We start from the raw sequence: 16,413 nt of genomic DNA on the forward strand, positions 1-16,413 counted from the left end.
TCTTTTCCCTTCTGTGATTAAACATTTGTCTATGTGCACACTGCCATAACTTGGCCATCTTTCCTCTTCTCCATCCCACTGCCCTCCTCCCCAGGTCCTAATGTAGGATTACATGCTTTTGTCTTCCCATGTGCTGTGTGACCTCCTGAGTTCTTCAAGAAGTTTATTTTTGTTCCAGTATCTGCAGTTTCTTATAACTGTTCTTTATCTAAGCTCTTTGCTTCTCCTTGTTCCTTATACCGAATGCAGTACTTGTCATTTTACCAAGTTTATTAATGTCGTCATGTGTTCTGCCACATGCACTTCCTGATTTATTTATTGCACCCAGCTTTGAAGCCAGCTGAAATTTTTCAAAAGTGATCTTCTGATTCCTGGGACCAAATCAATCATGATAATTATGGGCGGCAGCGATCACAATACTGAATTCTGTGATTTTCAACTTCCGAACTTGTTCACATCAACCTTGTTTTCAATTCTACATTTTGTTTTCGAACCCACATAATTTGACTCCAGTCTTTAGTTCACTCTGTAGTATTGTATTAAAAGTTTCATGTATTGTCTTTCTGTATTTTTCTTGCTACTATTTCTTACAAATCAAAGAATTCATTTAGGATGTTCAAACAGAACCTCTCTGAAACCCAGGCAAACTGCTCTTTGTACTTTCAGACACCAGATCCTTTGCTAAGTAGATGTTCCATAACTGATGTTAAGCTAATTAGTCTATAATTGTATTTTATTTCTCTTTTTCAGTTGTATCCTCCAATAAAGTTTTTAGCATGCACAAGTTATGCTCAGTAGATAAATTTGCCTGGTATCTTAATTTCCTGATTGTTCAATTGAACAATATAGTTAATACGTTTAATGCATCTTTTTATAACCTTAAAATATATTGTTTTAAAAAGTTATGTAAGGTAGTGGATAATGTAATGATTTTGAACTAGAAAGATTAAAATAATACTGAAATGTTGTTAAATTTATACTTCAAAGATTAGCTGCTTGGAGAATAAAAAAATATTATGACTGTTTACAGGCCTTACTTACAGAAATGATGGACAGGTGCAAGAAACTTGGAAATAAGTAAGTAACCCCGAACGTTTCTGTGCATGTAGTGTTTTATTTTGATAGACCGAACCATGGCTGTCCTTTCCTCATGAATTTGACCTTTTGTTCAATAATTTCTAATAGCGCCCTGCTGTTGAACTCAGTAATGTCAGCATTTAGACCGGAATTCATTGCAACAAGATCTCTGGATTTCATTGGCATGATAAAAGGTTGTGAAGAATCTGGGTTTCCCAAGGTAAGGAAGTATGCAACATGGAAAATCAGCAACTCTTTCTTGCAGATTTCCCCCGTTTATAATAGAGCTTTGAGCTATTAATCTATGTATTTTGGCACTATTTGAAACAGAGTTGGGAAATTTTCCGGTGCCGAGACTGCATTCTTCAGAAAAATCAAAAAAGCAGATTGCATTGGTATTAGTTTCATTGCTTGCTATGTTGCACCTGACAATAATAATTATACTGTGAAGATAATTTTCATAAAACTATTTGAGGTATTTCTCAAAATAATATGTTACATATGTAGCAAGCTATTCTTTTCAGTGAATGGAATTTCAATCTACAGTACGTCTGTTTGAAAGTAAACTAAATTTAAAGGCGTTCTGTTGGTTAGGTAATATGATGGTTGTTACCACTGGAAGAGACATCACCGGCCAGCTTGTTTGGAATATGATTACAATCATTTTTCCTTAGAAAGTACAACAAATATAACATTATTTAATTTGGTTTTGGTATTAGATTATTAGTATTATAATTTATCTGTTTAAAAGATAACCGACCTCCCATTTATTGGAGAGGTCAGTAATAATTTTAATCCTCAGTTTGAGCGTTCTTAGAAGACGCAGAAATTAAAATGTTGGCATGTGAACTGTGTAGTGAGGTTGCTGGCATTAATGAAGTATACGTTTTGATTTGTGATTTATAGTTGTGTTAATTGTGGTTTCTGGGCAACATGGACTTCTGAAGATAAAATTTCAGAATCAAGTTCCAGAGCCTAAGATTCAGCCTGAGGGAGATGCAGTGTTGGACAAGACCTCTTTCTGAGAGAGTGTAAGCTGAGGACAGGTGGATATATGACATCTTGAGGCAGTATATTTCTAAGTGTGTAATAGGATAGCTTTATTACTTGACCAATGAGAAGAATAGTCTTTCCGATCATTGTCCATCATTGATTGTGGGACATCAATGGACATTTCTTATGTTATATCAGTGACTTCTCATCAAGTATTTTCTGGTGGCTGGAAGGTACTTTTAGACTACAAGACTGTGATAGCTACCATATAATTGCATACGTTGGTATTGCACTTGTAGTCATAAGCTTTGTGTGTCGATATTGCTTGAAGGCAGTTGAGGTTAATTTACTATGATCTTGTTTTTGATTTCTTTTGTATTGCAGCATCTTCTTTTCCAATCCCTGGGGTTGAACTTGGCATTGGCTGATCCCCCTGAGAATGACAAGCTACATATCCTTAATGTGGCATGGAAAGTTATTACCAGACTGAAGAATCCCCAGGTGAGTGGTCCATTCAGGGTGTCCTTTAGAGAAAGGAAACCCATTTCTGAACCAAAGACATGTGAGCCTCCTATTACATGTAGTTACGAACGAAATATTAATGAATTGGATCAGCATAAATAGGTAGCATATTTTGTAAAGGTAGTCTATAATTATTAGAAAATAGGTTTTATTGAAATAACAGAAGCTCATTTGAGAAGTCCTAAAAGATGTGCTGCACTAATTACAGTGCAAGAAGCATAACAGTTAGTGCTGCCTGTGCTTATCGCGATGGCTTCTGATGTAATCAGCACTAACCACACTATTGATTGTATGCACACAGCGAAGTGGGATTCAAAATCAATACTATCTAGAATTTCTCAAGCTTCTTCACACCTCATAAAAGAAAGCTGGTAGGGAGTTAATTTGTCAGAACGCAGCGACAGATCGCTCATTTTGGTGGGAAAAGGTTGACTCATTTTATTTTAGTGCTACACCTGAACTCTTGGACAAGGTGGAAAAGGTGGAGGTGCCCTTTTTTCATGATGGGGCAAAAGGCCATCATTACAGAAGGTCAGATGGCAATGGGAACAAATAGAGTAAGAGTTAGTTGCATTAATTCCTCCTGAGAATGATGAGAAGATGATGCTTCTTACAATGTGTGATTGAGGTACCTAACAGACGCATTTAAGGGGACATTCTAAACATGAGGATGAAATGGATAAAGGTTTGATCGATGCATTTAAGTGATTATAAACTTGAGCATAATACCTTTTGAGTTGAATGGCCTCTTCTGCTTTAAATATTCTTAGTAATTTCTGATTGTAAAATATTCAGACCATCTTACTGTCTATTGGTTGTAACTTTGACCTGATATTTTGCTTAAAATTTGAATAGTTATGTAGCTTATTTTAATAAAATAGCCAATACGTGTGGTGCACATTTAAGTCTAAATAACAAGCTGAAATCTTAATACTGTGAATTTTCTTCATGGTGTTCAAAATTAAAATAGTCTTTGTAAGCCTGAATGAACCTCCCAATACTAGAAAAAGCACCTTTGGAAGTACTGGAACTTTCTTTTAAGTTTTGAAATTAATATTATTTTTGGTTTTTTTAGGATTATATTAATTGTGCTGAGGTTTGGATAGATTACATATGCAAGCACTTCACAGTAAGTAGGATTTCAGGTATTAGGCAATTGATGTTTTCAAGCCAATATTTTATCTGCAATAATACTAACACAAAGATCTCTAATTTGACAGAGACATGAAGTCAATACTGTGTTAACAGATGTCATTAAACATTTAACTCCAGACCGAGCTTTTGAAGATGCATATCCACAGGTAACGAGGAAAGAAATTTGAAAAATACCGGCAAAAGAACAGATCAGTTTTTATTTAATTTATAAAATACTGTTTTATTATGTTATCCTATAATTTTTATCCTTTTTCTTATGTCATAACACTTGTTTGTAAAAATACAGGGTGAAATCACATTTGAGGTATGATAAAACTCTACTGAACCTAGGTGAACTTTTTATGGAAATCTTGGCCACATCCAAACTTTTATTCAAAGTTGCAGTCGATTTTGAAGACTTTTATTCTAGTGCTGTCTACAAAGCATATTTCACCAGGAAGCCTGCAACATTGTGCAAAGCTCAACTGTAAGATGCATTCAATGGCCACTTTATTAGGCATATTTGTACACCCGCTTGTTAATGAAAATAAATCAGCCAATCATGTGACAGCAACTCAATGTATAAAAGCATGCAGACAGCTCAAGAGATTGAGTTGTTGTTCTGACCAAACATCAGACTGCAGAAGATATGTGATTAAAGTGACTTTGACTGCAGAATGATTGTTGGTGCCAGGTGGGGTGGTTTGAGTTTCTCAGTCGCACACAACTGTCTTTAGAGTTAACAAATAGTAGTGCAAACAAAAAATTCCGTGAGCGGCCATTCGCGGGCTCTTGTTAATGATAGAAGTCAGAGGAGAATGGCCAGACTGGTTCAAGCTGCCATGAAGGCAACAGTGACTCAAATAACCATGTGTTAATATAGTGGTGTGCAGAAGAGTAACTCTGAATGTATAACATCTTGAATCTTGAATCGGCTACAGAAGCAGAAGGCCACGAACATACACTCAGTGGCCACTTTATTAGATACAGGAAGTATATGAATATAAAACATAAATAGTTCTGGTAATCTTATTCTGTAAGATTTCTCTTTCCTCTTTTGCAAAACATGTGAGCTGGAATTGATTATATTTCTCTCCAAAATATCATCCTAATCAGTTAATTTTTTGCACTGGGGACCAAACCTGGGAACTGCTAATGATCAAACTGATACCATTTGAAGTATTGGTGACTCAGACATTCAGTTAGTAAGTTCTGGTAACGGTGGAAAAAAAAATACCATTCCAACTAAAATGTGGTATTACAATAATGATTTTGCTATTTATAATGAAGGCCATTTATGTTTGAATGTGCTCGTAGATTGAAAAACATTATTTGCTGTAAATTTCACTTTATAAATTCCTACACCCACATTTGCAGTAGAAATGGCCAATGTAAAATATAATTGTAACCTTCGAGCACTGCTATTACTTATGAAATGATGTGCAAATTTACAACTGCTTAAGATAAATGAAAAAGCAAGTTAAATGGAAGTTGCTGAAAACGCTCAGCAGGTCGGGCAGCATCAATGTTTCTCTTTTCAGGGATGCTGCTTGACCTGTTGAGTGCTTCCAGCATTTTAAATTTTTGTTTTTAAATTTCCAGGTTTGTTAAAAAAAATTAATGTATAATTTGTTATGAGTATACTTTATAAGAGTTCAGATGTCCATAGTGCCCTATTTTGGTGTTTGATAATACCAAATCAGATGTGTGCTATAATTCAAAAACATGTGTGAGCCTCTCCTTATGAGCATAAGAGATTGGTGACATCTTAGTAATAGCTTTCAAGCTATTTTTTAGTTTCCTGCATTTCCACAATATGTTGTAAGATTTTAATATTTGCATTCCAGATTCTAACTCTGCAACAAAAATTGTTTTATTCCCACCTGATTAATCTGAAAATTCCCACGTGGTTTTTTCAAAAACTGTGCTGTGGTCCCAACTGTCTGTTTTATGCACCCACTACAAAGGCTTAGTTCATACCGTCTTCCCCCATTTTCACTCTCTAATGTTTCAGTTCACCCAGTTCAGTCTGTGAATTTTTAAACAACTAGTATCTGGGCTCAATATCACTGAAATTTGTAATGAGAAAAGACTAAACTGTTAAAAACATTTTGTAGTATGTCTGGTATGATTTTTCCTTGTATGTCTGCTGTTGGCTGACATCTTTCTTTTATCTTTCAGCTTCAATCAATTATAACAAAAATACTAGATCAATTCCATGATTTTGCAGTCTTATTTTCAATGGTAAGTGAATGGAAATCTTGTAATTTGCTTTCTGTCTCAATGTTAGTCATCGTACAGGAACAATAACCATGTTTATTTCTAAAGTGTACGTTATTAAAAACTATCGATCAAATGATGTAAGCTGAAATGCTTTGTGAACACTAGCTTGGGATCCTATTTTGGGCTCCCAGTGTATTCTAATTGTATGTTTCCTGTCAAAGAGTTAATTGAGCAATGGGTACCCAATGCTTCTGCACTCTTTGCACACTGATCATAATTCCATATCGAGCACTTCTCTTGTTAATAACATGTGAAAGTGATTCTGCTTGAAAATGTGGGCTGCTTGATACTCTCGACACAACCGAGACTCAGAGTTGTTATATAAATGAGTAGAAGGCAGGTTTATCATTCAGCATTATCCAAGCATCACCAGCCATGCTTGGTTCCATACTTCAAATTTAATCCCATCTCTTAACGAATAAATCACAACCCTCTGGACCTGCTTCTCTACTTCTGTTTTTGGCATATCCTTAGATTTTAGATTAGCCTGTTTGAAAAAGGTTTTGCTTTGAATTGATCCTTATAAGGTAATTCCATCACATGACCTGACCAATCAAGAATCTATCAACCTCTGCCTTAAATATACATAAAGACGTGGCCTCCACAGCTGCCTGTGGCAAAAAATTACACAGATGCACCACTCTCTGGCTAAAGAAATTCTTCTCATCTCCGTTCGAAAAGGACGTCCCTCTATTCTAAGTCTTAGACTCTATCACCTTAGGAAAGGTTCTTTTCACATCCACTCTGTCAAGGCCTTTCACAATTTGATAGGTTTCAATGAGGTCATTTTTTTTCTGAAATCTAGTGAATACAGGCCCAGAGTCATTAAACACTCTTCATATGATAAGCCAGTCAATCCTGGAATCATTTTTTTGAACCTCCCTTGAACCTTTTCCAGTTTTGGCACATCATTTCTAAGGGGCCCAGACCTGCTCACAATACTCCAAATGAGACCTCACTGGTGCTTTATAATGTTTCAGCGTGACATCCTTGCTTTTATATTCTAGTCCTCTTGAAATTAATGCTAACATTGCATTTGCCTTCCTCACCACAGACCCAATCTGCAAGTTACCCTTTAGGGAATCCTGCACAAGGACTCCAAAGCCCCTTTGCACCTCAGTTTTTTGTATTTTCTCTCAATTTCGAAATAGTCAGCCCTTTCATTTCTTCTACCAAAGACATTGACCATACACTTCCCAACTCTATATTCTGTCATATTTTTGCCCATTCTCCTAAGTCCTTCTGTATCCTATTTACTTCCTCAAAATGACTTGCCCCTCCATCTGTCTTCATATTGTCTGCAAACTTTGCAACAAAGCCATCAATTCCATCATCCTAATCATTGACATATTATGTAAAAAGAATCGGCCCCAACACAGACCCTTGTGGACCACCACTAGTCTATTCCTACTCTTTGCCTCCTGCCAATCAGACACTGCTTTATCCATGCTGGAATACTTACTGTAACACCATAGGCTCGTAGCTTGTAAGCAACCTCATGTGTGGCACCTTGTCAAAGGTGTTCTGAAAATCCAAGTGCACAACATCAACAGATTCTCCTTTGTCAATCTTGCTTGTTGTTTCTTCAATTCCAACAGATTTGTCAGGCAAGATTTTCCCTCGAGGAAACCATGCGGATTACTGCTTATTTTATCAAGTGCTTCCACGTACTCTGTGACCTCATCCTTAATACTTGACTCTAACATATTTCCAACCACTGAGGTCAGACTAATTGGCCTATAGTTTCCTTTCTTCTGACTCTTTCGCTTCTTGAAGAGTGGAGTGACATTTGCAATTTTCCAGTTTTGCAGAACCATTCCAGAATCTAGTTATTCTAGAAAGATCATTACTAATGCCTCCACAATGTCTTCAGCCACATCTTTAAGTACCCTGAGGTATATAGCACCTGGTCCAGGTGATGTAGCTACCTGCAGACCTTTCAGTTTCTCAAGAAACTTCTCTCTAGTTATGGTAACTTCACACACTTCATGACCATACTGCTAGTGTCTCCCACAGAGAAGACTGATGTAAAATACTTATTCAGTACTTCTGCCTTTTCCTTGCCCCCCCCCCCCCCATTACTACCTCTCCAACATTGTTTATCAGTGTTCTGATATCCACTCTCACTTCTTCTACACTTTATGTTTCTGAAGAAACTTTTGGTATCCTCTGTAATATTATTGGCTAGCTTACTTTCATATTCCATCTTTACTTAATGACTTTTTTTAACTGCCTTCTGTTGTAATCTGTGGATTTCTTTGCCACATGCAGCTGTGAAGGCCTAGTCTTTATGTATACTTAAGGCAGAGGTTGACAGATAGAGTGGTCAGGGCATGAAGGGATATGGGGAGAAGGCAGGAGATTAGGGCTGAGACGAAAATTGGATCAGCCATGACGAAATGATGGAGCAGACTTGATAGGCCGAATGACCTAATCCTGCTCCTATATATTATGGTCTTATTAATCAGAAAATGGAAGATGTTATTTTCTATAACAACCCTAAGTTTTCTTTATGGAAGTGTATATGTATATTTTGATAAAATAAGGACAACAGAAAGATTGACCTCCCATTTAAGAAGGTGTTTAAATATTATATTATACTATTACTTTGTCACAATTTTTTAAATAACAAATTTTTTTATTTTTTGTGCATGAACTCTAAGTTGATATCCTTCATCCTGGAAGCTCTTCTTAGTTGGGAGTTTGGCCAGGATGGTCCAGATGTAAAGCAACTGAAGTTTTGTAACTTCAGTGCTAGATTTATATTGGCTGGCGTTGACTGATTTTGAGTACTGCAGCCAATCTCATATTTGAACTAAAACTGAACTTGAAAACAAATTGGGAATACTCTCTGTAATTTCAAAGTTCAGAGTAAATTTTATCCAAGTGTGTATGTTACCGTATATTACTGTGAGATTAATTCTCTGGCAAGCATTTAAAAGCAGGTGAAAGGAAATACTGTGGAATTTTACAAAAAAAATACATAAACAAAGACCGACAGGCAGCTAAAGTGCAAAAAAAGACATTGTGTAAACAAAAATAATACTGAGAGCATGAGTTACAAAGAGTTCTTGAAAATTAATCTGTAAGTTGTATAATTATTTCAGTGTAGTGGTGATTGAAGTTATCCATATTGGTTCAGATCTAAATCAGAAGTTTGTCCTGATTTTATAATTTGTATGTCATTGACATGGTTCAGTGGGCTTCATCAATGTTACAGGACTGGGGAAGAATGAAGTATTAAAATCATTCAATTCAGTTCATTAGTAGCTTAGATACAAGTCAGAGTTGTACAGCATAGAAGCCAGCTGTTCAGTCCATCACATCTATGCTGACCATCTTGCACCTCTTTATTAGTCCCACACCTGCATTAGGTCAGTGACCCTCTATGTTTTGCTCATTCAAATGCTTCTTAAATATTTCTGACATTCCTGCCTCCCTCCACCACCCCGTGAGCCCATTCTTGAAAACAGTTACTCTGTATGGGGGGGGGGGGGGGGGGGAAGTTACCCTTCAGACGCTCTTTAAGCTTCCCTCTCATTTTGAATGCAAGAATTGATTAAAAATTCAGAACTACCGGTATCAGTAGTTTGTAAAATGTAAAAAAAAAGGCTTTATAAATTGCTTTTGCAAATTCATTTTTTAATTTGTAATATTTATGTTATCAAGCTGGGTTGCTCTTAATATACAAGTGTGTTCACTTTTTAAATTTGACAGAATTATTTGATGATTTGAGTTTTTTTTACATTGTTTACAAATTAATTCTAAACATTGTTTACATGCCATATTCAATGTTAGCATTGATGATTCAATTCCAGTGTTCTTTTCGGCTATTTTTAATATTCAGATGCTGTAATAGTACAATTGGTTTTATAGTTATTCAGCTTTATCTAATTTCTTCACAGTGCAAGTCTATGCAAATGTTTCCTCTGACCTTGGGTTATCTTCGTTGTGTATTTGCATTAACTACTAGATCATAGAGCAAAGCTTCACGGAGCTCTTCTCACCTTCAGCATTCATCGGTGGCATTTTGCATCAGTGCCCTATGCCTGCCACCTGTACAAATGTGCAATTCCAAAGGTGTCAATTTTTGAACCAGGACCAATTTAATTCAGCGATCTGAAGGGTTAGTTTGAGACTTGACACAAGGTGAACGTGCCGCAGGATTTTTAATGACCTTGTATACATGGAGGCAGAGAGAGAATGGGCTAAAGAAGGTCAGCTGAGAATGGAAAGGAAACATTAAGTTCAGTTCTAACAAAATTGTGGATGACATTTTTAGCTGCACTTGAACTGCTATAGACGTAGTGTGTGCCTTTCAGACATGGAATTTTTATTTGGTTGAGGGATTAATTTGGTCTTGACGTTGGCAGTTTTGGGTGGTTACTGGCATTTTCAAGGCATTACTCAAACAACATACATTCAATCATATACTTGAAGGGAGACGCCAAGATTTAAAGGTATAATCAAATGGAGAACAGAATTATAATCTTGCACTTGTATTGACAGCACAATTTAACGAAATGAAAACTTTGCAGTTAGCAGTTAGAGTCTTTAAGTGTTGCTTGCAGATCCATTATAATGTTATTTTTATTTTAAGTACATTTCATTAAGACTGTGTCAGATGTGTTTGTTTATTTGTTCTTGAACCCTATCCATTGTGAGATATAGCCCAGTGAGTTTTTTTTTATTTTTTTTATGCATTGTTCAAAATATAAAAACAATTTCCAGAATGACTTTTGAAGTTTGCTATAACTTATTGCCGGAAACTCTTTGCCCAGCAGCTGGGTTGTACAAAATTTTCTTGAAGTGGTTCTGTGCGATGTGCAGCACAACAGCATCAAATTAATTAAAAGTTTATGCAACTTTCCTGTGTATAAGATTTAACATAAAAGATCCAGAATCTCAAGTACAAATTAGATTCAGGCAAAATCAAATTCCCTCAGTTTTTTAAAGCTGACGTAATCAACTGTCCTTTTGGATTTTAGTTCTGTCTACAAAAATAATACTGACCATGAACTGAAAGAACAAATATGGCATTATAATTAATTCCTATATTTCAGGGGCTCTTCAAAATAAATTAACGTAAGTGCACAGGCTAGAATGCACTGGCTCTGAAAGTAGTAAAATTTTAAAAGAAAATTATTTATTTAATAGTGATAAATGCAAGGTTGCTTTAACTTTCTAGTTGTATCACTGATGTTTAAAATCTGCTTAGTTGATGAGGCATTTAATTTCTTATGTACTGAATTAATTTTAAAGTATTAATAAAATGACATCAGGTTTTAACTTAACTATGTTTAGAAGGGAAAGGTGAAAAACAAGTTTTATGCTGCCCATTTCTGATAGTGGGGGATGAATTTGCGATCTGATATTCCTGATTAAAAAGAAAAATATATAAATTTGTAGGTTCCTCCTGGAACCTGCAAAAAACACTGGGGAAATTTGCCTTGGTTGTAGCTTTGAATGTTGAAATACCCTTCTGCATCATCAGGAGTATCATGAGGATAATTAAGGAAAAACTTGACAGTCTGCAAAACAACACCCGCCAGACTTTGATGGAACTGTCAACTTCCTAAACCTTTTACAAAACAAGTATAAATATTTATCAGAGATTCAAGGACATGTAAAACATAAAAATAAAAATTTTGAAGAACTTGTAGATAAGTATTAAAATCTAAATTACCTTAAAATGCTTTTTTATAATTTTCAATTTTCAAAACATGATGAATAAAATATCTTAATGATTAAAAGGTTTGTTTGGTAACTAATAACCTTTCTAGTAGGATTTTTAAATGACCAAACCTTTTATCTGAAAGCCCCACAATCATCCTTTCCATTCAAATCAAAGTGAAAATTCTCCTTGTATCTCCTTGGACCAGGTGTTGAATCCTCCAGTCAGATTGTACTGCAAGTGGGGGCATTTGGTCAAAGTTCCCTCTCCTAGATGAATTTCCAGTGTTAAGCTCAGCCCATTTCCAAGTGATGGGTTTGTGACGAAATTTCATGTTTACATGCACAGTCATCCCAAGATTGCTCTGCTCTGTTGTATAACCGTAGCATTAGGCTTGCATGATTTTCTTATCATCTTTCAAATTCCAGGCCTTTAGGTTCATGACTGTGTTAATGAATTTAAAGTGAGATTTGAACTACAATTTTATTTGAGAACTAATGCAGGTTCATGCTGGTCAGAAGTGCCATTTCTATCCAAGATGGAAATTTTATTCTAAGAAATTGAACTCAGTGCATTCAGTGTGCTTGCATTTGAACTGACTATCATGAATATGTTTTTTTCATTTTCCTGCATGATAGAAAACTTCAAAATGGGACATTAGACAAGAATTATTAGGTCAGTTAAATATAGGCAGATAGGTTTTTTTTGTGCCCTACTAAAATATATTCAGTGTTGTGTGGATTTGGGAACTTATCGAATCTGCAAAATAATGAATTGCATGTGCTTGATTACTTTGCCAAACTGAGAGTTGAAGTTAACACAGTAATAAGAATGTCATTTGAAGTAAGTCCTTCTTTGCGCAATCCAACATGCGCAATTCCAGTTGTGGTTTCCCGATAGCAATCAAGTTGAGAATGCTGGGTGATGTATTTTTGATCTTGCCTGTTGCAAGTCATGTTGGACCTGAGACCATTTAAACCATAAGACATAGGAGTGGAATTAGGCCATTGGGCCCATCGAGTCTGCTGTGCCATTTGATCATGAGGATCCATTCTCATCTCAACACCATTCACATGCCTTCTTCCTGTAACCTTTCATGCCCTGACTTATGTAGAATCTATCATCTCTGCCTTAAGTACACACAATGACCTGGCATCTGTAGCTCCCTGTGGCAATGAATGCTACAGCTTCACCACACACTGTTTAAAATAATTTCCTAGACTCCCCCATTATAGAAAACATCCTCTCCACATCCAACACACACAAAATGCTGGTGGAACGCAGCAGGCCAGGCAGCATCTATAAAGAGAAGCACTGTTGACATTTCGGGCCGATACCCTTCGTTAGGGCACATCCACTCCACATCCACTCTTTCTAGGCCTGTCAGGATTTGATAGGCTTCAGTGAGATTCTCCCCTCACTTTTCTAAATTGCAGCAAGTACAGCCTCCTGAGAAATCAAACACTCATCATATGATAAGCCTTTCATTACCAGAATGATTTTTGTGAACCTCCTTGAACCCTCTCCAATGTCAGCACATCTTTTCTTCGATAAGAGGTGCAAAACTGGTAACAATGCTACAAGTGAAGCCTCACCAGTGCCTTATAAAGCCTCAGCATTACATACTTACTTTTATATTCTAGTACTCTTAAAATGAATGTTAACATTGCATTTGCCTTCCTCACCACAGACTTGACCTGCAAATTAATCTTTAGGGAATCCTGCACGAGGACTCCCAAGTCCTGTTGCACCGCAGATTTTTAGGAAATAATCTATGCTTTTATTCCTTCTACCAAAATGTACAATCATACACTTCCTGACACTGTATTCTATCTGTCACTTCTTTGCCCATTCTCCTAATCTGTCTAAGCCATTCTGCAGCCTCCCTGTTTCCTCAACACTACCTGTCTACCCACCTATCTACGTATCATCAGCAAACTTGGCCTCAAATCCATCAATTCCATCTTCATACAATGTAAAGAGAAACAATCCCAACACTGACCCCTGCAGAACACTATTAGTCACTCACAATCAGAAAAGGGTCCCTTTATGCCTACTCTTTGCCTCCGGACAATCAGCCAATGCTCTTTTCATGCCTCTGTCTTTCCTGAAATACCACAAACTCTTAACTTGTTAAGCAGCCTCACGTGTAGCTCTTTGTCAAAGGCGTTATGAAAATCCAAGTACACAACATCCACTGATTCTCCAAAGTCTATCCTGCTTATTATTTCCTCAAATAATTCCATTAGATTTGTCAGGCAAGATTTTCCCCTTAAGCAAACCATGCTGACTTTGGCCTATTTTATCATGTGCCTTCCAGTATCCTGAAACCTCATCCTAAACAATTGATTCCACATTTTCCCACCCTGAGGTCACACTAACTGGTCTATAATTCCCTTTTGCCGGTCTCCCTTCATGAAGAGTTAAGTGACATTTACAATTTTGCGTTCCTCCAGAACTATGCCAGAATCAGTTGAATCTTGAAAGATTATTAGTAATGCCTCCACAAACTCTTCAGGTCCCTCTTTCAAAACACTGGGTTGTAGACCATCTGGTCCAGGTAACTTATTTACCATCATGCCTTTCAGCTTCCCAAGCACCTTCTTCCTATTAATAGCAACTGCTCTCACTTCTGCCTCCTGACACTCTCATATGTCTGGCATGCTGCTAGTGTCTTCCAAAATAAAGACTGATGCAAAATACTTAAGTTTGCCCACCATTTCCTTGTTCCTCATCATGACTTCTCCAGCATTATTTTCCAGTGGGTTGATAACTACTCTCACTTCTCTTTTACTCTTTATCTACCTGAAAAAAACTTTTGTTATCCTCTTTGATATTATTGGCTAGCTTACCTTTGTATTTCATCTTTTCCCTCCTTATGAAATTTTAGTTGCCTTCTGTTGATTTTTAACAGCTTCCCATTCCTCTAACTTCCCATTAATTTTTACTCTATTATATCCCCTGTCTTTTGCTTTTATGTTGACTTCACTTGTCAGTCACAGTCATGTCATCATGCCTTTAGAATACAACTTCTTTTTTGGGATGCATCTATCCTGCACCTTCCAAATTGTTCACAGAAATCCCAGCCATTACAGCTGTTCCGTCATCCATGCTAGTGTCCCGTTCCAATCGGCTTTGGCCAGCAAATCTTTTGTGCCTCTGTAATTCCCTTTACTCCACTGTAATACTGATAGATTTGTCTTTTGCTTCTCCCTCTCAAATTGCAGGGTAAATTCTATCATATCATGACCATTGACTCCTAAGGTTCCTTTACCTGAAGTTCTCTAACCAAATCTCTGATTCCTTACACAACACTTAATACAGAATAGCTGATTCCCTAGAATCACAGGCTGATCCAAAAAGCCATCTTGTAAACATTTTACAAATTCTCTCTCGCGCGATCTAAAATCAGCACCAACATAATTTTCCCAATCAACCTGCATATTAAAACCCCCCTTGATTATTGTAACATTCTCCCTTTAACATGTATTTCCTAAAACCTATTGTAATTTGTAGCCTAGATCCTGGCTAGTGTTTGAAGGCTTGTATATAACTCCTATCAGGTTCTTCTTACCTTGGCAGTTTTTTCATTTGTAAGGTCTCTGACTGAATCTGAAATATTCATTTATTTCTAAAGCTGAGATTCTGTCAGAATTCAAGGATAAGCTAATCATCTTGAAGTGCGAATATAATATGGATTTAATTTTGTTGGGATAAATTGTGTGATGTGTGTGTGGACACTCTAATATATGTTCTTTGCTAAACGTAAGCTTTCCTCCCTTCTTGCCAAGCTTGGTCAACTTCACTTGTGGTCAATTAATGGCTCTACTCTGTACCTGCTGCTGATGGATATAAGTGAGTGGTTTCCAGGACTATCAATGTTGTTGATAGATTGTTTTTCTGTGATAGGCTAATATACTTCTGTACTTGGAGTATGTGCAATCTGCAGTGTTATAAAATGTCTGTTTAAAATAAAAATGTAATTCATTTGCAGCTAGTTTTTTAATTATACATTGAACAATTTTGACAAAGAAATGGCACTTAATGTACAGTGTTGCACTTTATATTCAGTGTATTATAGAACTCATGGTTGATTTCCTTGTGCTCCATTCTCAGGATAAATTCCTACCTTTTCTCGATATGTTCCAAAGAGAGAATGTCAGAGTGGAGGTATGCAAATCCATTATGGAAGTCTTTATTAGGTAAGCATTAGCTTACTAGAAATATCAGTATTAAAATTGTAAAATGTATTATCTCAATGTCTTTTATCGTAGAACCCTACTTCCCCTCTAATCTGCATTTTCCATAAAGTTGCCAAAGTTTAGGATAAAAACAAATGTAGCACTTACCCAACAGGCTGGTATATGTCTAGGGGAAAAGGAGATCCAGCCACTCACCAACCCCACCTCCTGTACATGCAGGTGCTGTGAGAATCAAGTTTATGCCGTGCGTTCACACAATATCAAACTCACACCAGATACCGTTACGGAATACACTTTAAAGAGTTTACTAAAACTAAAAGAGTACTAGACAATACAATATATTTGAAAGAAAAGAAAAAGCAAAAGGCGCCAAACTTATCGAAGTCCAAACCACTTCGTGCACAACCATTGGAGCTCAATTACTGAAGTCTTCTGGCCACCATTCAACCCCCTCCGAACTCCTCGACTCGCAGCTCAGGACCATCCGAAATGGTCAACCAAACACATCTATCTTCGTCTCCTTTCCTT

The 16,413-nt window shown here is 36.6% G+C and overlaps 1 protein-coding gene across 2 annotated transcripts in view; it reads left to right on the forward strand.

The window, feature by feature from the left end:
- Positions 1-16,413, forward strand: part of vps35l (VPS35 endosomal protein sorting factor like) — a 108,490-nt gene that overhangs the window by 41,076 nt on the left and 51,001 nt on the right. For both annotated transcript variants that reach the window (XM_059979409.1, XM_059979410.1), the window contains exons 15-21: positions 1,031-1,077; positions 1,186-1,297; positions 2,455-2,571; positions 3,668-3,721; positions 3,813-3,893; positions 5,908-5,970; positions 15,800-15,885. In XM_059979409.1, the coding sequence (XP_059835392.1) occupies positions 1,031-1,077; positions 1,186-1,297; positions 2,455-2,571; positions 3,668-3,721; positions 3,813-3,893; positions 5,908-5,970; positions 15,800-15,885 (560 nt within the window). The remainder of the gene's footprint in view (positions 1-1,030; positions 1,078-1,185; positions 1,298-2,454; positions 2,572-3,667; positions 3,722-3,812; positions 3,894-5,907; positions 5,971-15,799; positions 15,886-16,413) is intronic.

This window comes from Hypanus sabinus, chromosome 9, assembly GCF_030144855.1.
Source record: "Hypanus sabinus isolate sHypSab1 chromosome 9, sHypSab1.hap1, whole genome shotgun sequence".
Taxonomy (NCBI): Eukaryota; Metazoa; Chordata; class Chondrichthyes; order Myliobatiformes; family Dasyatidae; genus Hypanus; species Hypanus sabinus.